At 51.0% G+C, this 22706-nt stretch overlaps 1 protein-coding gene across 1 annotated transcript; it reads left to right on the forward strand.

Moving 5' to 3' along the window:
• Positions 1-12005: 12005 nt before the first annotated feature.
• Positions 12006-19535, forward strand: LOC144273691 (granzyme H-like). The gene is made up of 5 exons (XM_077832380.1): positions 12006-12072; positions 15901-16048; positions 16903-17038; positions 18178-18450; positions 18766-19535. The coding sequence occupies exons 1-5, from the start codon at positions 12006-12008 to the stop codon at positions 18976-18978; spliced, it is 837 nt and encodes a 278-aa protein (XP_077688506.1). The 3' UTR covers positions 18979-19535.
• Positions 19536-22706: the final 3171 nt, after the last annotated feature.

Genomic DNA, 22706 nt, shown 5'->3' on the forward strand with positions numbered 1-22706 from the left:
ATATCTGGGCAATGGGGGACCAAGCAAATTTGGGTGGACATCGGGGGGCAACACTGAGACCAGCTGAACTGGAGGGTGTCACTGAGCTGTGCATGATCAGGAATGACTCACTGAGCTGTTTGCCATCTGTGGCTTGTATTATTTCACAGGGCAACTCTGGGAGCCCCTTAGTATGTTGAAAAACAGCCTCAGGTATCATCTCTTCAGGATTCCAGAAGGGGACCCCCCCCCAGGGTGTACACACGACTTTCCTCCTTCATGCAAGGGATACAGGCAACAATGAAGAAGCTGATTCCCTGAGCCAAGCCAGGAATCGCTGCACGGGCTGGAGCTGTGTCACTTCTGTCCTTCGGAGAGGCCCAGATGTAGGGCCTGCCTTGCAGAGGGGCTGAGCCCCCCCTCCCAAAACAGAGCCCCTGTCAAGCCATAGCTCCATTTATGCAGCACCCAACCCATGAGCCTCAGGGCAGGGAGCCTAGAGGAGTTAGGAGCCAGGTTCAAAGCCTGTTCCTATTAGCTCCTTTGGAAATCCCAACCCTTAGGCTGCCTCTTCGCGAAGAAAACAGATTCCTTATTTCCCTTGGGATAACAGACATGAATGAAACCTTGAGGAAGACCCAGCAGTTTGTAGCTCTTTCCTCATCTCAGCCAGTCGAGTCATTACCTTGACCTGCTAAGTCATATTAAAACTGCAGGGAATTCAGAGAAGGGCTACACAGAACTGATCACAGATCAATCCCCGTCGCTGATCGCCTTCCTACCTCCCCTGCTACGCTTTGCTGCACGGCTGGATGCATTTCGCTCACTGCTTTGTAGCCAGCAATGAATGAAAATGAAGTTACCAAAAAAGTGATTCTGGCAATGAGCAAGCAACACAGCCCACAAAATCCAGAGCAGCAACTAAACCTGCCAGAGCTCAGGAGGGAATTAACCCTACAGGAGAAGGCTGGGCTCATGGTTACTGCACTAGCCTGGGACCCAGGACAGGTCACATGTTTTTCCCCCTACACATTAGAGCCAGGTGCACAAGGAGCCAGGTATCCTCTTCCCAAGTGTGATGTGAGGGTCTATAGCAGACACCAACTCATGTCCTCTCTTGTGCTTTATCTGGTAGCACATTGCTCCACAAGCATCCAGGGTCATTTTCCTCTGAGTTACCAGTGACTTGGAAGAAGCTGGTGGCATTTTTGACATTGAGTGGATGTCCCCGCCCCTTTTGTCCACATGACCCTTCCTGACTAGGTGGTAATCATGGATTCTAATCATCCACTCAGGGGAGTCATCCCACCAGGATCCAGTCATACCAGTTAGAGCAAAGTGATGCTCCCAGAGGAGCAATTCCAGTTCCTCCTGTTTGTTCCCCAGACTCCTAGCACTGATGCAGAGGCGAGTTAAGAATTTCTTGTCTTCATTTAATTGGGGTTCCTGGATTACTTTTGTTCTTGATTTTGTACTGACCATAGGCACTGACTAGAACTCACTGGCAGCCAACCTCTTCCCCCAGCACCTTCCACCCACCGGCGGCCCTCCCGATTAATTCTTCCCCCTCCCTCCCAATGCCTACTGCACACCACAATCAGCTGTTTCACGGCATGCATGAGGGTCTGGGAGGGAATGGGAGGAGCGGGGATGGGGAATGCACAAGGGAGCAGACAGAAAGAGGCAGGGCAGGAAGAGGTGGGATGGAATGGGGGGTTGAGCACTTCCAGGGCCCGGAGGAAGCCAGCACCTATGGTGCTGAGAGCTCATTTCTTCCCCCTTTTTAACCTCCCCTTTGGCTATTACTTTAGCCCCCTCTTGGCTCCTCTAGCCGGCCTGTTCCCATGGAGATTGGTCCCCCTTCTCCTGAAGAGGAAGCCATCCAAACTCAGCAGTCCCCTCTCCCCTTAGAAGATAGACTGATATTCCACAAACCTTCCACTCTCCACGCCACCAACATAATCAGACCCCATCTCAGCCTGCATTTTAGGCTAATCCAACCATGCTCTTTCACTCTTCTCTCTTTGGACCGGCTCTTTGGTCCTCTGAGCGCCCTCACAGCCCTTCTCTATTTCGGCTTCAGTCTTAGTTCCTCTGTCCTGCACACAAATTGGCTCCAGATGGGAAGTCAGGGGGACAGCAATGTGATTTTGCACTCCATATTCTTTATAGAAATATGCATATGAATATGAATATGACATAACTGGAATATGCTTTATGCAATATACTTGATGTAAGGTATAATTGGAAAGGTTATGATTTGCTGAATATGTTTATCCTATTTATATGAATATATCATTTCTGTATCTGGAGTCAGGAATATTGACTATTAATTTATTTTCAATGAGTTCATGTAGGAAACAGCCAATTACCGGCCCATCAGGTACAACAATGAAGAAGCCAGACACAGAGCTAATGTCCCGTTAGCAAGAGAGACAGCGGATTATGGAAAAACTTGGTTTTCCTGTAAACATGAGGATTAGCCTGCCAGAAATGGCTACTGGCTCTGCAACAACCTGTGACCATGTCACCTGATGCTGGAATCCATCTTGAATTCTGTACTTTTCCACTAGAAGGGAGTTGGGAGACAAAGGAGTCTCACGTTATGCAAATCCTATTTAAGGGTGGGAAGTGAGATACTCTTGGTTGTCAGTTTTCCCCTGCTACCCCACCCAAGATGACTGCTAGAAACGACTAAAGACTGAACTGGGGACAAGCACTTGGGCCCAGACTGGAAGGGCATGCAGCCTGTGCAAAGATTCTTAGAACAACTGTGAGGGTGACATATTATAGGTAACAACAACATGGACTCTTATGGCACCTTAAAGACTAACGAATTTACAAGACTCCTCATTGTTTTTGCTGAAAGAGACTAACACAGCTACCACTCTGAAACTCGTCTACATGGAACAAGTTTCCTTAGTGTATTATGTTTAGTTTGCGTGTTCTGTTTTATTTTGCTTTCTAACCTACTTTGTTCTGTGTGCTGTCACTTATGACCACTTAAATCCTACCTTTAATACTTAATAAAATCACTTTTGTTTATTAATAAACCCAGTGTAAGTAATTGTTACTTGGGGTGGAGCACGGAGTCTGTGCATATTCTCTTCCACACGGAGGGGAGAGGCGAATTTAATATAATTTTGGGCTTGAACTCCTAGGAGGGGTGGACATTTGGGTGCTGTGGGCAAGTCCCTTAAGCTGAGTCTTCTCAGAGTACATCTCTGTCTCTATGTGCAGCTGGGTGTGGCTCTGCCTGTGTGTGGTTCTCTGGAAAAAGCTGGAGGGAACCTAGCCCAGCAAGTCCAGGTAAAAAGGAGGCCCATGCTAGCAGGAGAGTCTAGCTCAGTGGGTGTCCCAGCACCCCAAGTGACACCCCAGGTGGTCCAACTTGTCACAGGAAGCTCCCAGTGCACTCTGAAGAGTGATGGGAGGTGTTTGCTGTGGTCACAGCACTGGTCCAGTGCAGCTGGAATGAGGTATCCCATGCCACTAGGAAAGGTGCCTGGTGATAGGCCTGACCCCGTGAGTCTGCCTTGGGAGCCCCACAGCTATGGACAGTGGCTCGGCTTGGCCCAAATACATCTGAAGTGCAAGCATGTGAGGGTCGGATGTGGGTCTGCTTGCGACGGGGTAGAGCCTGCATGGCAGGGCTGGGTCAGATGTAACTGGGACAATGCCTCCCACTCAAGAGTCCCAGCCAGGGGAAGAAGGAAATGGAGAGGTTCAGCCCCTCAGAAAACCCAGGTGACACATGCACAGTCCTCTAGGGGATGGATGTGGCTTCTGGATGAAACCCTCAGAAACCTCTGAGTCATCATGCAAGTGCTGTGGTTCCTTCTTTCTCACATTCAAGATTCAGGGGATAAGGCCACTTGGTAAGGAACAGCCCACAGCCTAGAGCGCTGCACAGCTGGGGCCATGCAAAGTTGGAGCTATGGCATGCACAGCTGGATGTATGCAATGCTCAGCTGGAGGTATACAACACACAGTAGGGGCCATGCACAGCTGGAGCTTTGGAATGCACAGCAGGGGCCTTGCACAGCTGGAGTCAGGCCTACCTAGAGCTGAGCTCGGGCAGTTCTGCAGCCCATGGGAGGTCCTTCCACACACACGTGCACCCCCATCCGCACTGGTCTGATGATGAATGTGGCTAATGCTCTTTATTGATGTGAGACATCCGCCCGCTTATTCACATGAAGGGGACGGGATGCGGCTCCAACTGGAGATGCAGATGGGGATTTAAAAAGAGCAACTTAGTGCAGGCTTTGGCCTGTGGATTCCAGGCCTCAGCTGAGATTCTGTAGCATTCCCTGCTCCCCGCAAGCCAGTCAGTCCCACAGACATGGGTCCTGATCAGAGCCAGTGCCACTCAGAGGGGAAAAACCCCATCTCGTATTCCCCATTACCTCTGACAGCACAGGTGGATGCATATCGAGTGGCTGGATCCTAGTGATTTGTTTTTCTTACAGCCCTGGTCTGACAGACAGCTCAGACTGCTGGGTTTAACCACTGAGACGCTGGGGCTTCGGTTGACAGAGGTCCGGGAGAGAAGGAAACACTCACAGGGATGGGATTTCATAAAACTCTGTGTTGAGTCCAGAGGACACAAACCAGCCTGTGAAATTAACAAGTAAAGAGGTCAGAGGGTGGGGAGAAAAGGGGACTTTAACTACTCGGACATCTGCTAGAAAATTAGTGAAGCAAGACACATTTCCAATAAGTGCCTGGAATGGCTTGGGAACAAACAACTTTTTATGTCAGAAGGTGGAGAAAGATGCTGGGAGGGAGAGGCATTTTAGACTTCATTCTGACCAACAAGGAGGAATTGGTTGTAAATCTGAAGGTGGAAGGCAATTTAGGTGGAAGTGATCCTGAAATATAGAATTCCTTATCTTAATGAAATGAAGGAGTCAGAGCAGCAGAATAAGGACAATGGGCTTTAAACAAGCAGACTAACCAGTTCAGAAAAGTATAGGTGAGCTCCCACATGAAGAAAATATAAGTTTTAAAGGAGTTCAGGAGAGCTGTCAGTTTCTGAAGAGGACAATATTAAAGGCCCACTGCAAACTATTCCTATGCAAAGGAAAGACACGAAGAACAGTAAAAAGAAAAGGAGTACTTGTGGCACCTTAGAGACTAACAAATGTAATTGAGCATAAGCTTTCACGAGCTACAGCTCACTTCATCAGATGCATTCAGTGGAAAATACAGTGGGGAGATTTATATCCATAGAGAACATGAAACAATGAGTGTTACCATACACTGTAACCAGAGCGATCACTTAAGGTGAGCTATTACTAGCAGGAGAGTGAGGGTGGGGGTGGGGGGAGGGGGAACCTTTTGTAGTGATAATCAAATGGCTCCAACAGAAGCTCTTTAATGACCTGAAAACCAAAGAAGAATCCCACAAAAAGGGGAAACTTGGAAAAATTACTAAGGAGGAGTACAAAAGAATAGGACTGCCATGTAGGAACAAAATCAGAAAGGCTAAGGTACAAAATGAGTTTCACCTAGCAAGGGAAATAACAGACAATACGAAGAGGTTCTTGAAATGCATTAGGAGCAAGAGAAAGATTCAGGGAAGTGTAGGTCTGCTACTTCGCCAGGAAGGAGAACTAGCAAACAAGAACATGAAAAAATGTGTTTAATGTCAGTTTTGCTTCAATCTTCTCTAAAAAGGTTAATGGTGGACAGATACTCTTAACAAGTAATATTAGCAAGGGGAAAGGAACACAAGACAAAATGGAGAAAGAAGAATTTATAGAATATTTAGATAGGTTAGATGTATTCAAGTTAGCAGAGCCTGATGAAATTCATCCTTGGGTACTTACTGAATTGGTTGAAGCAATCTTGGAATCATTAGGAAGTATGTGCAAGAACCTCAGTAGGAGATATAAGGTCCCAGAGGACTGGAGAAGGGCAAACATAGAACTTATATTTCAAAAGAGTAATAAAGAAAATGCAGGGAATTATAGACCAGTCAGCCTAACTATGATACCTGGAAAGATACAGGAGCAAATTGTTAAACAATCAATTTGGAAGCCTCTAGAGGATAATAGGGCTATAAGAAATAGCCAGGATGGGCTTGTCAAGCAGAAATGATGCCAAAACAATCTAATTTCCTTCTTGCACAGGGTTACTGGCCTAGTGGATAGGGGAAAGCAGTAGACATGTCGATGTCTAGTTGGCAGCCAGAATCAAGCCAACTTCCCCAGGGGTCGGTCCCGGGGCTGCTTTTGTTCAACATCTTTATTAATGATCTGGATGACGGGATTAATTGCACCCTCAGCAAGTTTGCAGATGACACTAAACTGGGGGAGAGATAGATATGCTGGAGGGTAGGGATAGGTTCCAGAGTGACCTAGACAAATTGGAGGATTGGGCCAAAAGAAATCCGATGTGGTTCAACAAGGACAAATGCAGAGTCCTGCACTTAGGAAGGAAGAATCCCATGCACTGCTACAGGCTGGGGACCAAGGCTAAGCAGCAGTTCTGCAGAAAAGGACCTGGGGATTACAGTGGACAAGAAGCTGGATAAGAGTCAGCAGTGTGCCCTTGTTGCCAAGAAGGCCAACGACATATTGGGCTTTATTAGTAGGAGCATTGCCAGCAGATCGAGGGAAGTGATTATTCCTCTCTATTCGGCACTGGTGAGGCCACACCTGGAGTATTGTGTCCAGTTTTGGTCCCCCCACTAAAGAAGGGATGTGGACAAATCGGAGAGAGTCCAGCAGAGGGCAACAGAAATTATTCAGGGGCTGGGACACAGGACTTACAAGGAGAGGCTGAGGGCACTGGGCTTACTTAATCTGCAGAAGAGAAAAGTGAGGGGGAATTTGATAGTCGACTTCAACTACCTGAAAGGTGGTTCCAAAGAAGATGGAGCTCAGCTGTTCTCAGTGGAGGCAGATGACAGAACAAGGAGCAATGGTCTCAAGTTACAGTGAGGGAGCTCGAGGTTGGATATTAGGAAACACTATTTCACTAGGCGGGTGGTGAAGCACTGAAATGGGTTCCCTAGGGAGGTGGTGGAATCTCCATCCTTAGAGGTTTTTAAGACCTGTCTTGACAAAGCCCTGGCTGGGATGATTTAGTTGGGGTTTGTCGTGCTTTGAGCAGGGGATTGGACTAGAGGACCTCCTGAGGTCTCTTCCAACCCTAACATTCTATGATTCTATGATGCTATGACATAACAGATCTTGATTTTAGTAAGGCCTTTGATACAGTGCCACAAGAGATTCTCATAACTAAACTAGGGAAATTACCATAAGGTGATGGCAAAATGGGTTGAAAAAGTGTACTGAAAAACTATCAATGGTAGTGTGTCAAACCGGGAGAACAATTCTAGTGGGGTCCTGCAGTGGTCAGTCCTGGGTCTGCTACTGTGTAATATTTTAATTAATGGCTTGGATGATGGAGTGGACAATGTACTTATCGGTAGATGACACCAAGCTGGGAGGGGCTGATAACACTTTGGAGGGCAGCATTAGATTTTGAAACAAATGTCACTGAGCTGTGCATGATCAGGAATGACTCACTGAGCTGTGTGCCATCTGTTGCTTGTTTTATTTTACAGGGCGATTCTGGGGGCCCCCTAGTGTGTGGAAAAACATCTTCGAGCATCATCTCTTCGGGATTCCAGAAGGGGACACCCCCCGGGGGATCCCAGAGAAATCTTGACAGACCGTGGAGCAAATTTCATGTGTGCAGTCTCTAAAATGTTATGGGAATTATAGTAAAACAAATAAAGGCTGCTCCCAATCATACAGAAATGGATGGGCTTGTGGAAAGATTTCATGGGACTTCAAAAGCTATGCTAAGAATATATATCTCCAGGCATGAGAATGACTGGGACGTGTGTCTCCCTTATCTTCTATAAGCTGTGAGACAGGAGGGCCAGGGAGCAGTAGTAGAGTGTTTTTTATTGAAGCAGAAAAGAATTTTATTTGTGTAACTCTTAGAAAGAATCTCCAAAAAGGATAAAGCAAAACTATGCAACAAAACAAAAGCAAACACAAGATATAACACAGCAGCCTTCAGGAGGGAGAAGTGTTCAGGCTAGCCTGGGCCCAGAGCGGGGGGGCTTCCTCGACACTCGTGGTCTTCCACCCTCCTGAGTTACCTGGTGGCCTAGAGCGGCGGGGCTTCCTCGACACTCATGGTCTTCCACCCCCTCGAGTTACCTAGTGCCACGCCCAGTGTCACTGATTATTCCTCTCCTGAGAGTGCCCGACAAGATGGGCATGGCTGCGGGGTGGGCGGTTTGGGGATGGGGGGACGTACACCCACGTGTGATAGGACCCCTCCAAGGTGACAGTGATGATGGTATCCACAGTGGCAACGGCTGGGGCTGGGGTCTCTCGCTCTTCCCCTCAATCAAAGGGTCAGATGGAGGGAACCGGACGGGGTCACCAAGCAGAGAACCTCGGACAGCGCCCACCACTCCTCGAAGGCGTCAAGGAAGTTGGTGGATGCCGCCCAGAGAAACTCCGCCCGGATACGTGAATGTACTGAGGATCGGAAAACGGCCCTACAATCGCAGGACGTTCATTAGCCAACCTCCCCTCTCTGGTTTTATAAATGGCTGTTTTAGCTCGGGCTAGGAGGAGGTTAGTGGTAGAGTGTTAGAGGGGAAATATATAAGCCCTAGGCTAATTAAGGTGTGGTTTCCCCTGTAGACTAGGGAGGGTTGCTACAGGTTAATTGGAGCACCTGTTCTCAATTAAGGCCCTGTCAGGAACCTAATAAAACCCCCTGCTTCAGGCAGTCGAGGGGGGGGGAGGAGGAGAAAAAAAGAGAGACTGGAGCCTGGAGGTGTGTTTTGGAAAACCAGAGAACTGAAGTAGGGGAGACCCTTCCCCAGCCACTAGGGGGACCCTCGGTGCCCCAAGAGCAGGGGCAAGGGGTGGCATCTTAGCCCCCCACCAAGAAAAGTGCAGGACCCACCATACTATCATTGGCCATCTTGTCACAATGCCTACAGAAGTGTTCCTCAGGAAATTATTGGCTTTGCCCCGCTTTGATCTCCTGTATGGGAAGCAAGTGAGGGGACCCACAATTTGATTCAAGGATCTAGGGAAGGCAGTGCTGAGGAGAGAAGACATCCAGTAGGGGAGTATGTCCTGTCTGAAGGAGAATTTACCGTGTATGATGGATTTAGTGCAACAGAATCTTCAAAGAAGTCAGGAAACCCAGAAGGGTTGGTGCTTACAGAAGTGTCATATGTAAGACAGAGGAGGAAATTGTTCCATTCTCCTTGGCACTGGTGAGGTCTCAGTTGGAGTACTGTGTCTAGTTCTGGGCACCACACATTAGGGGAGATGTAGAGAAATTGGAGAGAGTCCAGAGGAGAGCAACAAAAAATGATCAAAGGTTGAGAAAACCTGACCTAAGAGGAAAGGTGAAAAAAATGGGTATGTTTCTTCTAGAGAAGAGGAGGCTGAGAGGGACCTGAGAACAATCTCTCAGTATGGGGGGGGAGGCGGGGTAGTTCAGTGGTTTGAGCATTGGCCTGCTAAACTCAGGGTTGTGAGTTCAATCCTTGAGGGGGCCATTTATGGATCTGGGCAAATATTGGGGATTGGTCCTGCTTTGAGCAGGGTGTTGGCCTAGATGATCTCCTGAGGTCCCTTCCAACCCTGATATTCTATGATTCTATGTGAAGGGCTGTTATAAAGTGGACATGGGTCAGTGGTTCTCCATGTCTACTGAAGGCAGGACAAGAAGTGATGGGTTAATCTGCAGCAAGGGAGATTGAGGTTAGTTGTTAGAAAAAACTTTCTAACCCTAAATGGAGTTAATGTCTAGAATCAGATCACAAGAGAGGTTGTGCAATCCCCATCAATGGAGGGTTTTAAGACCAGGTTGGACAAACACCTGTCAGGGATGGTCTAAGTTGATGTGGTCCTGCTTCACAACAGGGGGCTGAATCAGGTGACCTCTCAAGTTCCCTTCCACCCTGATATCTCTATGGTTTTAGCCTGTGAAATGTCTTCTGAGGTTAAATCCTCTGAGCTTCCTTTTCCTCCATTGCCCATTATCTGGAGACTGGCCAGGCAGATATGAAACATCAAACCAAAAAAACAAAGTTAGTCTTGAAAAGTTCCTGAGAATCAGAAGTAAAAGGAAATGACTCGGCAAATGGGGAGTAAAGAAATGACAGATTTGCAGACAAAGATGTAGACTTCTAATAGTCTTGCCGGTGTGGGCCAGAGGCTGGGGGAAGGGGAGGAATGCAGGGTCAGATTCCCCCCACCCCCAGATTTGCTGCATGGCTTGTACTGAGCGTGCTCACATGGACTGAGGATGCTCAGTAACACCGCTGAAGCCGGCTGCCCTCACTCTGCCCCCTTTCCATGGGCATGGGTCATCTCTGCCGGTGACTCTCAATCCTGACCTGCAGCACCCCCGCCCCGTCCCAGTCCTGGATTCTCACCCTCAGCCAGGTCTGCTTATGCTCCCTAATGTCTGACTCTGAGAACTGTTTCTGTTCGTGACACAGCTGTGTGTGGAGACACACCTTTCACTGCCTGGGGGATGGGGAGAAGTCCCTGCTCAGACACTTGGCTTGTCAGTCAGGCCTCAGGGCTGATAGTCTGCTACAGATGGGAGGGTTTTATCTTCCAGGCAATGGCCACTGGGGGTACATCACCATAGCAGCAAGTTTCAGAGACCGAGTCAATTGATCCTTGGGTGTGGACCAGACTGGATACAGCCCCAGCTGTGCAGGGCCCAATTTGCCATGCATCCACAGATGTTGGGGGCCCGTCCTTTCTCCCTGCCATATGTCTGGGTATACAGGCCCTGGGACAGCCTAGCACCCACCTGGAGATTGGGAACCTGACTCATACCCTGTCCCCACCCAGTTGGGCTGCAAACCCCCTGGGTCCAGATAGAAGCACTTCCCCCCTCCTTAAACTGGCCATGAAGATGCCACTTGTGGGGGATTGGAGGAGGCCCCCTGGGAGAGAAAGGGAGGTTCCCACACTTTGTAGGTGCTGTTTATGGGGGTATAGGGGCACCATAAGGGAGTGGGACAGGTGAGGAGAAGGCCAGGGGGCTTTTTACATTTAGGGGTCTTGTCTTCAAGCTCTTCTCCACAGGTTCATAGACTTGAAACATCCAATTTGAACACACAAGAAGGTGAGATTTGCAGGTGTTCCTGTGACTCCTGGCACTGGAGCTTAACAAAAAAATACAGAGCCATTTCAGGGGGGCTCGGAGATTGATGGAGAAATGGGGCCGGGGTCTCAGGGTGATTTTTAAGCTGTTTTCTGGGGCAGAGACTTGTAGGCACATGAGAGATTCAAACGTCTGGATAGCCAAGGTCACATTTCCTGGTGGTCAGCCTTGTTGTGTGGGGTGTTTGCTCTTTACTCAACCATGCCTGCCATGGGGCAGGCTCACAGGGACACGGCTCCTGTGCCGGCTGTTCAGGGCCTTCCCCATTGCCCATCTCCATGGTAGCTGTGCTGCCCCAGGTCCACCACCTTGCAGGACACGTGCTCCCCAGCCTCTGGGAGAACGTCAGCTGTGGGCTCTGTGGCTGGGCTCCAGAAACCCACAGCCGGGCCCTGTCTTCAGCTTGCTGCTCTGAAAGACACGCTGGGGAGGAAGCGGGGAGCTGAGCCAAGCCAGCGGGTGACTCAGCATCGGCTGCACTCCCCACCAGATGAGCTGTTGGAGGGAGGAGTTGGAGAGATCCAGATGAGCTCGGTGCCAGGTGTGCTGGGCTCCAGGCAGGCCCCAGGGGGCCCTGATCCCAGATGCTCTGGGAGAGGGGGCAAAGATGCCCTGACCCCGAGTGACTTTCCTCTGGGCTCCTTCCCCCAGAGGGAGGTTGTTTTCCAGCCACCAGCTCCCTCCCTCCTGTCCCCCACGTGTCAGCGGCGTGATGCTGAGGTTTCTGAGGGCGCCTGTGTGGTCCCAGCTCCCTGTGAGGGGGTTGCGTACGTGACCTGTGGTTTGCTGCTGGCTCTATAAATGCCCCAGGACAGAGGCTCGAGCACTGTCACTATCCCAGGATGGTGACGATGCTGATCCTGATCCTGCTGCCGGTGGCCTTTCTCCTGCCCCCCTGGGCTGGGGCTGGTGAGTACGGGGAGATGAGGGATCATGGGGAGTGGAGCCGGCAGCTCTCTGGACTGTTTGCAAATCCTGGCTCCTCCCTAGAGTCAGATGCTTCTGCCAGGGCGACCGTTGGCTCCCAGGACCTGGCTAGGGAAGGGTTTGGAGGTGGGAGCGATGGAACCCGGGTGGCAGAGCTGGTACCGAGATAAACCCCCTGAGACACACAGAGAGACTGAGAGCAGGAGAGAGACACAGGGGGGTCTTAAGTAGGGGCTGGGAGCCCAGACTCCTGGGTTCTATCCGTAGCTTGGGAGTGTGGTCCAGAGGTTAGAGCAGCGTGCGGGGTTGGGAGTCAGGACTCCTGGGTTCTAGCTCCTTTGTCTGTGTTGTCACATTGAACTGAAATTGTTTAGGGAAGGGGCTGTGCTGTATCTGACACAATGGAGCCCTGATCTCGGCCAGACTCAGTGCAGCGCCTGGCACAATAGAGACACTGATCTCGGTCGGGGTCTGTGCAGCGCCTGGCACAATAGAGACACTGATCTCGGTCGGGGTCTGTGCAGCGCCTGGCACAATGGGGCCCTGATCTCGGTTGGGGTCTGTGCAGCGCCTGGCACAATGGGGCACTGATCTCGGTCGGGGTCTGTGCAGCGCCTGGCACAATAGAGACACTGATCTCGGTCGGGGTCAGTGCAGCGCCTGGCACAATGGGGCACTGATCTCGGTTGGGGTCTGTGCAGCGCCTGGCACAATGGGGCCCTGATCTCGGTTGTTTGCACCATATGCAAATAACAGCAACAGACTCTCAAACAGCCTGGTTGATATGGATGCCAAATTAACATTCCTAAGTCATCTCTGAAAGCAGTCAGGTGTGAGCTACACACAGACTTGCATTGGTTTAACTAAACTGATTTTAAACCACATCTGTAGTTCAACTGGTTCAGCTTTCCCTGTGATTTAAACTTGGCTGATAGCATTGGAAATTTCCCAGGGGCCAGCTAGCCCCACAGAACCAACGGTGGGTCAACCCATACGATTGCCTGCATATGGGGGGTTGCCTGGGGTTAAAGCAGACGGTGCAGTCTCGCAGTTCCTAAATCCTGCATCCCTCTGATGGTCAGAGACTTTCTCATTTCCACCTCAATCTATTCCTGCCCAGTTTATCCCATTTGTCCTTGTTACGACATTGTCCTTCAGCTTCACTAGCTCTTCCCTTGCCCTTCTGTCCCCTCCACCCTGATGTCTTTACATCGATTGTCTAGATTTTATTTCATGCCCAGAGACCCATGTGTGTTGGGACTTGTTCTGAACTGGTCCGAAGAGGCTTTTATTTTTCCATGGGAAATTTTGACTTTTCTTTGAAAGCTCCCAAAGTTAGGTCTTTTTCTATTAACTTTTTATTAATTTTTTAAAAAGACAGAGAGATAAAGTGCGAAAATAAACAACAAAACATACATAAACTCCTCATAAACCAAAAACTTCTCATAAGATATTAGATATTTGCTACTCACCTTAGCTAGGCTTGAGATGTTATCTGTAATATGAATGGTTAGAATATTAATCCCTCACTATGTTCCACAATTTACAAACACGATTTGCTTATAAAAATCCCACTAAAGGAAAATTATTAAAGGAAGAAAATGACTAGAAGCAAAAGTCAGAGAAGGGGGATAGAGATGGGTAGGGGAAGGAAGTGGGTAGAGAAGAGAAGGAGGTGCGGGTGGCGGGGGGGGGATGCATTTGATCGGATCATTCGGATACTTCCAGGAAAGCATCTCATATCTCTAACAGCTTTTCTTGGTATCTCTGTAACAGTGTAGAGGGTTAGCGATTATCCCTCCCCTTCTGGCTCACTATATCACTGGGGCACCACCCAGTATTGGGGAGTTAGCGAATCAAACGTACGGACCTGAAGACCCTTTAGTGGGGTAGGGCTGAGTTGCCACGTAGGCTAGGTGGCGCTGAACCTCAGGCATGGCATAGCAACAAACAGGCCATTCCTCCTAAGGTGAGGAGGTTGCCACCCCAGGCAACAGGAGTAGGAAGGACCAGGGCCCACCCTACTCCACTGGGTCACAGCCCAGGGCTCTAACAAGGGCAGATGACTCAGCGGGGATCCTACCACAACATGGTGACTCGGGTTCTGACAGACAAACTGGACCAGCATCTGTTTTCCCTCAGCTACTTCTGACCACAGTCTGAGCAAGGGGTTCCGTAGTCCACGGATCCTCTGTCTCATCGAGGTACTAACCTGCCAGCAATCCTGGTCAGTCCCCTCCACTCTCAGCTTCCTCTGGAGTCAGGGTGATCCTTGACTCGGCAGCAGGCCCTGGACATCTGTCTCCTTCCCTGGCTCAGGCTCAACGGGCTAGAGGCTCCTCTTATACTTCCTGTCACACCCCTCAGCCACTCCACCACACTACACACAGTCTGCCACTCTTTACATGGTGGCCAAGCTTAGGATGTCTATGGTCCAATCTTTGATTGTTGGTCCCTTTTTGGATTTCTGTGTTTGTGGAACTAGTCTTTCCACCACTGTTAGTGCTCTGCTTAGCCAGAGTCTTTCAGATTTGTTCCGCTTCCAGTTAACACACATTAGGTTGAAAAATACATGTTTAATTTTATTTGAATAAAAAAAAACCCCTCTCCAATTCAGTTCCACCCAAAGCATCTAGGTGCCTTCCCAGAGCACATGGGTTAAGTCAGTACCTGCCGAATTACAGCATCAATATTTGTCTGACTTATCGGCATCTGTTTTGAATGATTGAAGAGAGGCACAATACATCCTCCATATTCCTGTGGAATTAATCTTAAATGTCGGTCCAAGAAGCAGTTCAGAGCACAGGCTAAAATTTGTTTCCATTTGCTTAGCAGAAAATAATTGGCCTCCCAATGCTTTAGGGGATCAGCCTTTAGTTCAAATTTGCTGGCCAGCTGTGCATATAATGTTGCCTCAGATCTTGGATCTGGCAAAACATTTGGAGAAACGACAGCAGGATTGGGTCGGGGTCGGGAAGGAAGTGGGATAAACAGATGGGAGACAGCATGTTACTGTTGCAAACCTTGCCACTCCTCCTTACTCTCTCACATAGTTATTCAATAGGCGGACCATGGACCAAATCTGGACCAAATCTGGTCCAGACACTTTTGAATGGACCCCAAAAGCTTTTTATTTACTTATTATTATTACCATTATTGTTGGCTTTTTATGATTATGTTCTGTGGCATTTATCCTTGATTATAACTTGACCAAGAAATGTGGACCTTGACAAAAAATAATTAACTATCCCTGCTCTGGCAAAATAGTTACAAATATTCAGCTGAAAAGTGCCCAAAACTGAGGGAAAGAATCAGATTTCGAAGAAAAATGCCAAAATGTTGAGGAGAGGAGGTGTGGTCTAAGAAACTTTTCATGATCTAGAAAACCCAGTTTTCTGTTGAAAAAGAATTTGGAGGGCCAGCTTGGGAGCAGCCCTGGCTTGTCACTGTGGCTTGATGGAGAAGGTGAAACATCAGCAGGGGACATGTCAGTGGGTTTCTGGTTGACTTTGCCTCCCAAATCCGTTAATTCAAGGCAGAGCAATTATTGCCCCACTCCCGATGTGTTTGACACTGATTCGCCACCCAGAGAGGTCAAAGCTGTAGATTTACCCCCAGCACTATGGGGTGTCCACTCTGGGGCAGAGTGGAGCAGGGGGCAGGGTTCCAGGCAAAGGGATCCCCCCCCAGAAAAGCATCACAGGGGATGGGTTGAGGCTGTGGGGACTCCCCTTCAGGATGGGGAGTTCGGTCCCAGCCTGGCCCTGGGAGAAAATGGAGCTCTTTGTATGAACCTGGTCTCCCCCACAGGTGAGATCATCGGGGGCTGGGAAGCCAAGCCCCACTCCAGACCCTACATGGCCTATCTGTCAATACGACATGGAGACAAGAATCTTTTCTGTGGAGGGTTCCTGGTGTCAAAGAACTTCGTGCTGACGGCCGCTCACTGCAAGGGAGAGTAAGCGTCTCTGTGCTGGGGATGTCGGGGCAGGTCGGGGTTAGCAGGTGATGGGGGAGCCGGGAGCTCTGGCACCATCATAGTTGCAGGGAAGGAGCAGTTAGTGTGACAGGCTGGGAAAGCAAAGCCCAAGGGTCCGATCTGCTCAGGGGGCGTTGGCCTGTCTCTGGGGGCCTCTGCAAACCATGGTCCAGAACCAACGCTGGGTGATTCAAGGGAGCTACAGCCAGTGTGAGCAGCTGGGGTCTGGCCCATTGCCCAGATCAGGGCAGGGAAGTTCTCACAGCCCCAGGAAAGCTCTGCAGGTCTCTGGGAGGCCTGGGCATGGACCCCTGTCTGGATCTAGCTGGGAGGGGTCACAGGGATAAGGGAAGCTGAAACCCAGGGGCCGGGAGGATGATGGGAGTGAAGCCGCTTGTGGGACAGCACAGGGGCTGGTGAAGACACATGCTGGGACCCCAACACCTCTGGGCAGATGCTTTGTGCTGGAGCCAGTGCCTGACATAGGGGAAAGGCCCTTGTGCCATGCCCCACCCCACCTGAGCAAGCCAGTCTCTCTCCCAAGATGGATCGGAGCGAGCTCTGCTAGAGGGAAAAGGCCTTGTCTCCCATTCCCCAGACCCCCAAAAGAGTAAGTCTCCAGTCCAGGGTCTGGATCAGAGAATGGGAATGGGAATCTTACATTTTTACTGGCTGCGAACTGAGTCTGAAATCACTTCTTTAGACCCCAGGCTGCCCTTTCCCCACAAGTAGCCGTATACCTGTGTCAGACCCACACATGCCCATCCCATCCCATCCCATCCCATCCCATGTTCTAGCCCCTACAACCCACATGTTGCTCTTGGCTTTTGCAGCAAGATCACTGTCATCCTGGGAGCCCATGACATTACCAAACGGGAAGGGAGCCAACAAGTGATCCCTGTGAGACGCCAGTACCCCCACAAGGATTATAACAAGAAGTCCCTTAACAATGACATCATGCTGCTGCAGGTACTGCCCCATCCCATCCCACCCCCACAAGAGATCTCACAGTGCTGCAGGCACCACCCCCATCCCATCCCCCTGCCCCCAGTGACCTCACACTGCTGCAGGCACCACCCCCATCCCAGCACCTGGCCCCCAATGATCCCACATTGCTTCAGGAACTGCCCCCATCCCATCACCCCACCTCCAGTGACACCACAGGGCTGCAGGCATCACTCCCATCCCATCCCTGTTCCCCCAGTGACCTCAAACTCCTACAGGTACTGTCCAATCGGCATCACCCCACCCCCGGTGACCTCACACAGCTGCAGGTACCGACTCCATCTCATCACCCCACCCCCAGTGACCTCACACAGCTGCAGGAACCTCCCCATCCCATCCCCCCGCCCCCAGTGACCTCACGCAGCTGCAGGAACCTCCCCATCCCATCCCCCCGCCCCCAGTGACCTCACACAGCTGCAGGTACCGCCCCCATCCCATCCCCCCGCCCCCAGTGACCTCACACTGCTGCAGGTACCGCCCCCATCCCATCCCCCCGCCCCCAGTGACCTCACACTGCTGCAGGTACCGCCCCCATCCCATCCCCCCGCCCCCTGTGACCTCACACAGCTGCAGGTACCGCCCCCATCCCATCCCCCTGCCCCCAGTGACCTCACACTGCTGCAGGTACCGCCCCCATCCCATCCCCCCGCCCCCAGTGACCTCACACTGCTGCAGGTACCGCCCCCATCCCATCCCCCCGCCCCCTGTGACCTCACACAGCTGCAGGAACCTCCCCATCCCATCCCCCTGCCCCCAGTGACCTCACACAGCTGCAGGTACCGCCCCCATCCCATCCCCCTGCCCCCAGTGACCTCACACAGCTGCAGGAACCTCCCCATCCCATCCCCCTGCCCCCAGTGACCTCACACAGCTGCAGGTACCGTCCCCATCCCATCCCCCCGCCCCCAGTGACCTCACACAGCTGCAGGTACCTCCCCATCCCATCCCCCTGCCCCCAGTGACCTCACACAGCTGCAGGTACCTCCCCATCCCATCCCCAGTGACCTCGCAGTCATGGGTTTGCCTGTTTCTGGGGGTTGGGGTGTGTCTCTGTGTCCCTGAGTGCGACCCTCACATTGATCTTCATCGGTCTTGTGTCTCAGCTGGCAAAGAGAGCGAAGCTGAACAGATCGGTGCGTACCATCTCCCTGCCCCGCGCCAGCCAGAGAGTTGAGGCCGGGGCCACCTGCAGCGTCGCCGGCTGGGGCGGCACTCGCACAGATTGTACATCGACCCCGGCCAGGCTCCAGGAGGTGGACGTGTTGGTGATGCAGGATGCTGCATGTCCTACGAATACTTACGGGCCATACCGCTACTATAATGCTTCCACCATGATGTGTGTGGGGGATCCAAAGACGGGCAAAGACTCTTGGAAGGTGAATGTCCTCCTGGCTTCAAGCATCCTCGATAAATCATTATTAATGAGGCTGCTGGTGTTGCAATCAGGCCTACGAGCAGCGGTCAGCGATCAGGCCCCACTGCGCTGTATAAATGAAGGGGAAAATATCGGGTCTTCTCCCAGGGGGAGGCAGAGAACAGTTCTAGGGGTGGGGGCAGGGGGGCTCAGACCAGTTGGATTCTGGGGGAGCCAATCAGGGAATGGGTGGACATAGGGGGATGTCACTGAGCTGTGCGTCAGCGGGAATGACTCACTGAGCTGTTCTCCACCTGTGACTTGTTCTATTTCACAGGGCGATTCTGGAGGCCCCCTGGTGTGCAGGAATACAGCCCAGGGCATCGTCTCTTGGGGGCCTCCCACCCCTCCAGGGGTGTACACGAAAGTCTCCACCTTCATCCCCTGGATACGGGCAACGATGAAAAGGCTGCAGCCCAGAGCCAAGCCGGGAATAGCAGCAGGGGCTGGAGCTGCATCGCTTCTGTCCTCTGGTGATGCCCAGATGTAGGTCCTGCTTTGCAGATTGGCTGAGCTCCCCTCTCCCCAGGATAGTCCCCTCAGCCATCGCTCCACTCAGGCAGTGCCCAACCCATAAGCATCAAGGCAGTGAGCCTAGGGGAAATAAGGAGCCAGGTTCAAGACCACATCCCTTTGGTTCCCTTGGCAATCCAAACCCCGACCCTTAGGCTAGGGAAACAGCTGGTTTATTTCCTCTAGGGTAACAGACATAAACCAAATCCTGGGGCAGACCTGGCGGTTTGTAGCTCTCCCCCATGTCAGCTGGTTGAGTGATCATTTATTGGGGGATCTTCATTGTTACCTGACCTGCTAACTCCTGTGAAAACTGCAGCCTGCCCTGGCCTCACTGGACCTATCCCATGGGTTAGTTCATCGGGCTGGCCACCGCCCGTTCCAAACACTCCTGTTCCCAGTGCCGGGAAGGCCATTGGGAAGGGAACGCAGAGAAGGCTACACTGAACGGACTGCAGATCCATCCTCGGCGCTGATCGCCTCCTTCCCACCTTCCCTGCCGCGCGGCCTGCTGCATTTCGCTCCCTGCTACATTGCCAGCAATGAATAAAAATGAAGTTACCAAAAAAAAAAAAAGTGTTTCGCGTATTGAGCCATCAACCCAAGCTGTGAAATCCAGAGCAGCTGCTGCATCGGCCAGGGCCAGGCGGGAATTCACCCCTACAGGGGAAGGCTGGGCTCGTGGTTAAAGTGCTAAGCTGGGACTTAGGACACATTGTATGGGGAGATTTTGGCAAACCAGTAAAGTGCCTGAAACCACTACTGCTTATTGCTAAATGCAGCCAAGTCAGCAGGCCTTAAAGTGGCCATGCAGCAGCCTCAGCTTGACCAAGGCAGGAGGGGAGGGGGTTTGGGTGACACAGAAGGGGCAGCTTGACCCCGCGTCCTTCCTGATAAGAATTATGTTGAAGCTGCTGATACATGCATTTTAGAAGAGCCCCAGGAATGTCTACTGGGGCCTCAAGACTGCAAACTCTGGAAAAACCCACACCTGGTTAATCAATAATCAGAAGGGACCTCTTGCTTGACCATTGACACTGCTTGTTTAACAAGTTTTCTTTAAGGGACATGTCATTGTATTACTAATCTATAAATAAGGGGGAAAAGTTTGAGGTAGTTGGACTGGACTCTCCCTCTGGATGAATCTTGTGTTCCCCACCGGCGCTGTGTCACTCGAGAGCCACACTCAGCTTCGGTAATTATCAAGGGTTGGGGGTGTTTTACTAACCTGTTTAGCTTTAAGTGAAAGCACTCTTGTGTCGTCCTGTATGTGCCAGCCATCTATCGGTTGGACGGCTGTGTCTCCCCTGATTTATTTCCTGACACCACCTTGCACAAAGTAAAAGTTACCAAGAGCTTTGGGTTGAAAGAACCCCGGGTAACAACATCACATGGATTTTTTCCCTACTCATTATAGAAAGTTGCTCAAGGGGCCACAAATCCTCTTCCCAAGTGTGATGTGATGGTCTATAGCTGACACCAACTAACCTCTCATGTGTTTTATCTGGTAGGACATTGATCCATAAGTATCCAGGATCATTTTCTTCCCAGTTATCAGTGACTTGGAAACAGGTGGTGCCATTTTTGACATTGAGTGCACGCCCTCCCCTTTTGTCCACTTGATCCTTCCTGACGAGCTGGTAATCATGGATTTTAACCGTCCAGTCACAGGAATCATCCCACCAGGTTCCAGTCACACCTGCTACATCAAACTGCTGCTCCGAGAGGAGCAATTCCAGTACCTTGTGTTTGTTCCCCAGACTCCTCGCACTGGTGCAGGGGCAAGCCACGAATTTCTTCTCTTCATTTAGTTGGGGTTCCTGGATTAATTTTGTTCTTGATTTTTGCTGAGAGCTCATTTCTTCCCCCTTTTTACCTCCCCTTTTCTTATTAGTTTAGCCCCCCGCCTTGACTCCTCTAACCAACCTGTCCCCATGGAGATTGGTCCCCCTTCTCCTGAGGTGGAGGCCATCCAAACTCTACAGCCCCCTCTCCCCATAGAAGATAGACTGATGTTCCACAAACCCTCCACCCCCACACCACCAACATAGAGAGTAATCAGACTCCACCTCAGCTTGCATTTTAGGCTAATCAAGCCCAGCTCTTTCACTCTCCTCTCGTCAGACCTTCTCTCTGGTCCCCTGAGTGCCCTCACAGCCCTTCTCTGCATCTGCTCCGGTCTGAATTCCTCTGCCCTGCGCACAGGTGGCCCAAATTGGTTCCAGATGGGAAGCCGGGTTGACGGCAGTTCCTGGCACACCCTGAAGAGTGATGGGAGGTGTTTGCTGAGGTTGCAGCACTGGTCCAGGACAGCTGGAGTGCAGCATCACACGCACCCAGGAAAGATGCCCAGTGGCAGGCCTGGCTCCAGGAGCCTGCCTTGGGAGCTCCAGAGCTAGTGGCAGTGGCTTGGCTTGGCCCAGATGTGTCTCGCTCAGAATCACGTGAGGCCTGGCATTTGGGTCTGCTTGTCACAGATTAGCTCCTGCACAGTGGGGCTGAATCAGCTGAAACTGGGATGATGCCTCCCCCTCTATAGGCAGAGGCAGGGGGAGCCAGAAATGGAGAGGTTGCACCCCTTAGAAAGCCCACATGACACACGCACAGGCCTGTGGGGGATTGATGTGGCTTCTTACTGAGACCCTCAGAAACTTCAGGGTCATCATGCACATTGTAAGGAGAGTGATCACTTTAGATAAGCTATTACCAACTGGAAAGTGGGTTGTGGTTGGGGGAGCGGGGGGGAGAAAACCTGGATTTGTGCTGGAAATGGCCCACCTTGATTATCATACACAGTGTAAGGAGAGTGATCACTTTACATAAGCTATTACCAACAGGAGAGTGGGGTTCGTTTGGGGCGGGGAGGGGACGTGGATTTGTGCTGGAAATGTCCCACCTTGATTATCATACACATTGTAAGGAGAGTGATCACTTTAGATAAGCTATTACCAGCAGGAGAGTGGGGTGGGGGGAGAGAAAACCTTTTGTAGTGATAAACACCCATTTTTTCATGGTCTGTGTGTATAAAAACATCTTCCGTATTTTCCACAGTATGCATCCGATGAAGTGAGCTGTAGCTCGTGAAAGCTTATGCTCAAATAAATTGACTAGTCTCTAAGGTGCCACAAGTCCTCCTGTTCTTTTTGCGAATACAGACTAACACGGCTGCTACTCTGAAACATGCACACACTGTGGTTCCTGTGCCATGGAAGCACTTGGTGCAGCCAAGGAAGTGGAAGAAGAGCTGGGCCATGCAGCCCTGGCAGGAGATGGCCCCACCGCCTGGCAGAAAGCCGGCCACGACCTTGGGCATGACCACCGAGGAGGCCATCATGTCCAGGAAGGACAGGTGGCAGAGAAACCAGTACCTGGGCTTGTGCAGCTGGGGCTCCCGGGCCACTGCCAACAAGATGACAGGTTTCAGAGTAGCAGCCGTGTTAGTCTGTATTCACAAAAAGAAAAGGAGGACTTGTGGCACCTTAGAGACTAACCAATTTATTTGAGCATAAGCTTTCATGAGCTACAGCTCACTTCATCACTTCAACAAGATAAGCAGGTTCCCACACAGCATCAACAGATAGAAGAGGAGGAAAAAAGAGGAACAAGGGAACCCACAGCTCTGGGGGGTATGGGAGCCCCACCAGGATGAAATGGGTTCAGCTGGGATCAGTTCCCACACTCCATTCGCTCGGTCTGTGTCTCTGA

This window comes from Eretmochelys imbricata, chromosome 13, assembly GCF_965152235.1.
Source record: "Eretmochelys imbricata isolate rEreImb1 chromosome 13, rEreImb1.hap1, whole genome shotgun sequence".
In the NCBI taxonomy this organism is placed as follows: Eukaryota; Metazoa; Chordata; order Testudines; family Cheloniidae; genus Eretmochelys; species Eretmochelys imbricata.